General features: G+C 54.7%; 1 protein-coding gene across 1 annotated transcript in view; it reads right to left on the reverse strand.

The window, feature by feature from the left end:
* The window catches only part of ACAP1 (ArfGAP with coiled-coil, ankyrin repeat and PH domains 1), a 12,345-nt gene that overhangs the window by 4,245 nt on the left and 5,941 nt on the right, over positions 1-2,159 (reverse strand). Inside the window, exons 7-11 of the mRNA XM_010847498.1 lie at positions 1,983-2,125; positions 1,807-1,881; positions 1,605-1,714; positions 392-443; positions 206-306 (exon numbers count right to left, since the gene is read on the reverse strand). Coding sequence (XP_010845800.1) covers positions 206-306; positions 392-443; positions 1,605-1,714; positions 1,807-1,881; positions 1,983-2,125 — 481 coding nt within the window. The remainder of the gene's footprint in view (positions 1-205; positions 307-391; positions 444-1,604; positions 1,715-1,806; positions 1,882-1,982; positions 2,126-2,159) is intronic.

Genomic DNA, 2,159 nt, shown 5'->3' on the forward strand with positions numbered 1-2,159 from the left:
CAAGTGTGCGGCTGGTGCCAGTCATATGGAAATACCTCTGCACCAATTGTTAATACCCTTCTAGATATGCCCCTTTGCCCTATACTCTCCTCCCCAGTCAACCACCAAAGGGTTAACATCTGGGACAGCATGAGGGGCCTCCAAGACCCTTGCCAGCCAGTAAGATTGAGACACACAGGCCATCAGCCCTGGGCACTGTACTCACTTGCTGGGGGACACAACCTCAAAGCAGAACCGTCTTTCTGAGTCAGGACAGAGCTTCACTGTGCAGAGACGAAGGTCATCCACCACCACGGTCACAGGGTCCTGGTGGGGGGAGGGCAGATGTCCAGGCAGCCACAGCAGGGCTGAGTCCTCCTGGGGCCCAGTACCCAGGACCCAGCCTACTCACCTTGTACCTCTTCTGATAGACCAGTTGGTTGCTCTGAATAGTGAACCAGCGTCTGGAAGAGGTGGAAATAGCATTTGTGATGTGGGGGTAATGGCTCAGGAGAGGGACAGGAGGAATATGGTGCTCTCAGCTTCATAGAATCTCACTGAGAAGAGAGAGCCCTGGGCTGCCCGTCCCAGGAGATGCTGCAGAGGAGGGGCAGCCAGGGACCTGTGAGGGGTGCTGATCACATCTCAGCACCCAGTTGTGATAGACTCACAAAGACAAGTTTCCAGCAGATGGCAGCAAAAATGCTTTGTCTAATAAAATAGTTACTACAACGTTTTGGCAAATATAAGTATCTTGGAGAAGGGGCTCCGTTTCTTAATTTGCACAAAGATCCCTCAGGGGCCGGCGGTGGCCCTGGAAGGGGAAGGGGTCACGTCAGAACAGGTCACCACCCTGCTCCACACCCTCCCATGGCGCCCCACTTCCCTCAGAGCACAGCCAACGAGGCCATCATGATTCACACCCTGTTAGCTCCACCTGCATCTTCTACCACTTCCTCCTCCCTCCCTCTGTCCACACCCAGGGCCTCCCCTCTGTTCCTGGAACCCTCCAGGTTCCTCAGGGCCTTGGAAGGGCTCCTCCTTCAGCCTAAAACATTCTCCCCCTAGATATCCTTCCAGTCCTCACTCAGCAGTCACCTTTCCAGGAGGTCTAGACTGACCACCCTACTCAAAGTCACAGCTCCTTTCCGGCTGTGTCCACATTGCTTCTTTGTTGTTTTTTGCCTATGGTATTCTTACCGTCTAAGATAACACGTAATTCACTTAATTACCATATCACTGTGTATCTTTGCTGATGGAATATAAAGTCTCTGAAGGAAGCAGTGGGGTGGGGGGTAGGGGCAGTCTGTCTGTTTTTCCTGGCTGCATTTAACACATGGTGTGTGCATGCATGCATGCTCAGTTGCTTCAGTCATGTCCGACTCTTTGTGACCCTATGGACTATAGCCCACCAGGCTCCTCTCTCGATGGGATTCTCAAGGCAAGAATACTGGACTGGGTTGTCATGCCCTCCTCAGGGGGATCTTCCCAACCCAGGGATTGAACCCAGGTCTCCTCTACTGCAGGAGGATTCTTTACCCAGTGAACCACCTGGGAAGACCCATTTAACACACTATAACCACTCAAAAAAACCCCCAAAACCGACTGGGATGTTCACTCCTCACCTGCTCCAGGTCTTAAATGCATTGCTGGCCCTTTTGAAGAGATGTCCTTCCATGACCAAGCCACCAGGCCCCTCCTTTAGGCTTGGCTCTGGCTCCTCCCCACCCAGCTCCTGGGGGCACAAAAGTGTCAAAGGGCAACTGAAGTGAGCAGAGACCAAGGCCCCAGGGTCGTCCGCCTCCTGTCTGCAGCCCCAGTCCTCACCTTCTGTTTTAGCAGCACATGTCTCTGCTCCATGTCCCTCTTCTCGCGGGCTGAATTCAGGACCAGCTGGTGTAACTAAGCACAGGAAGGGTATCTCAGATGGCCCCACCCTCACCCAGAGTCATCTCAAAGCGCCTTCCCTCCCTCTTCCACCTTCCTGCTCCCTGGGGCTCTACCTGGCCACCCAGCTCCTTGCGATACTGGGCCAGCTGGCTCAGCTCCTCGTGGCCCTGCTGGAAATGGGTAGCCTGGGCCTCCACCAAACGCAGCACCTGGGGACAAGGTGGGCAGGAGGCAGACCCTTCTCTTTCCCCGGTCCCTCATGCTATCAGCAGGCTCCTCCCCACCCCCAC

The sequence above is a fragment of the Bison bison genome, unplaced genomic scaffold (genome assembly GCF_000754665.1).
Source record: "Bison bison bison isolate TAMUID 2011002044 unplaced genomic scaffold, Bison_UMD1.0 scf7180017864249, whole genome shotgun sequence".
Classification (NCBI taxonomy): Eukaryota; Metazoa; Chordata; class Mammalia; order Artiodactyla; family Bovidae; genus Bison; species Bison bison.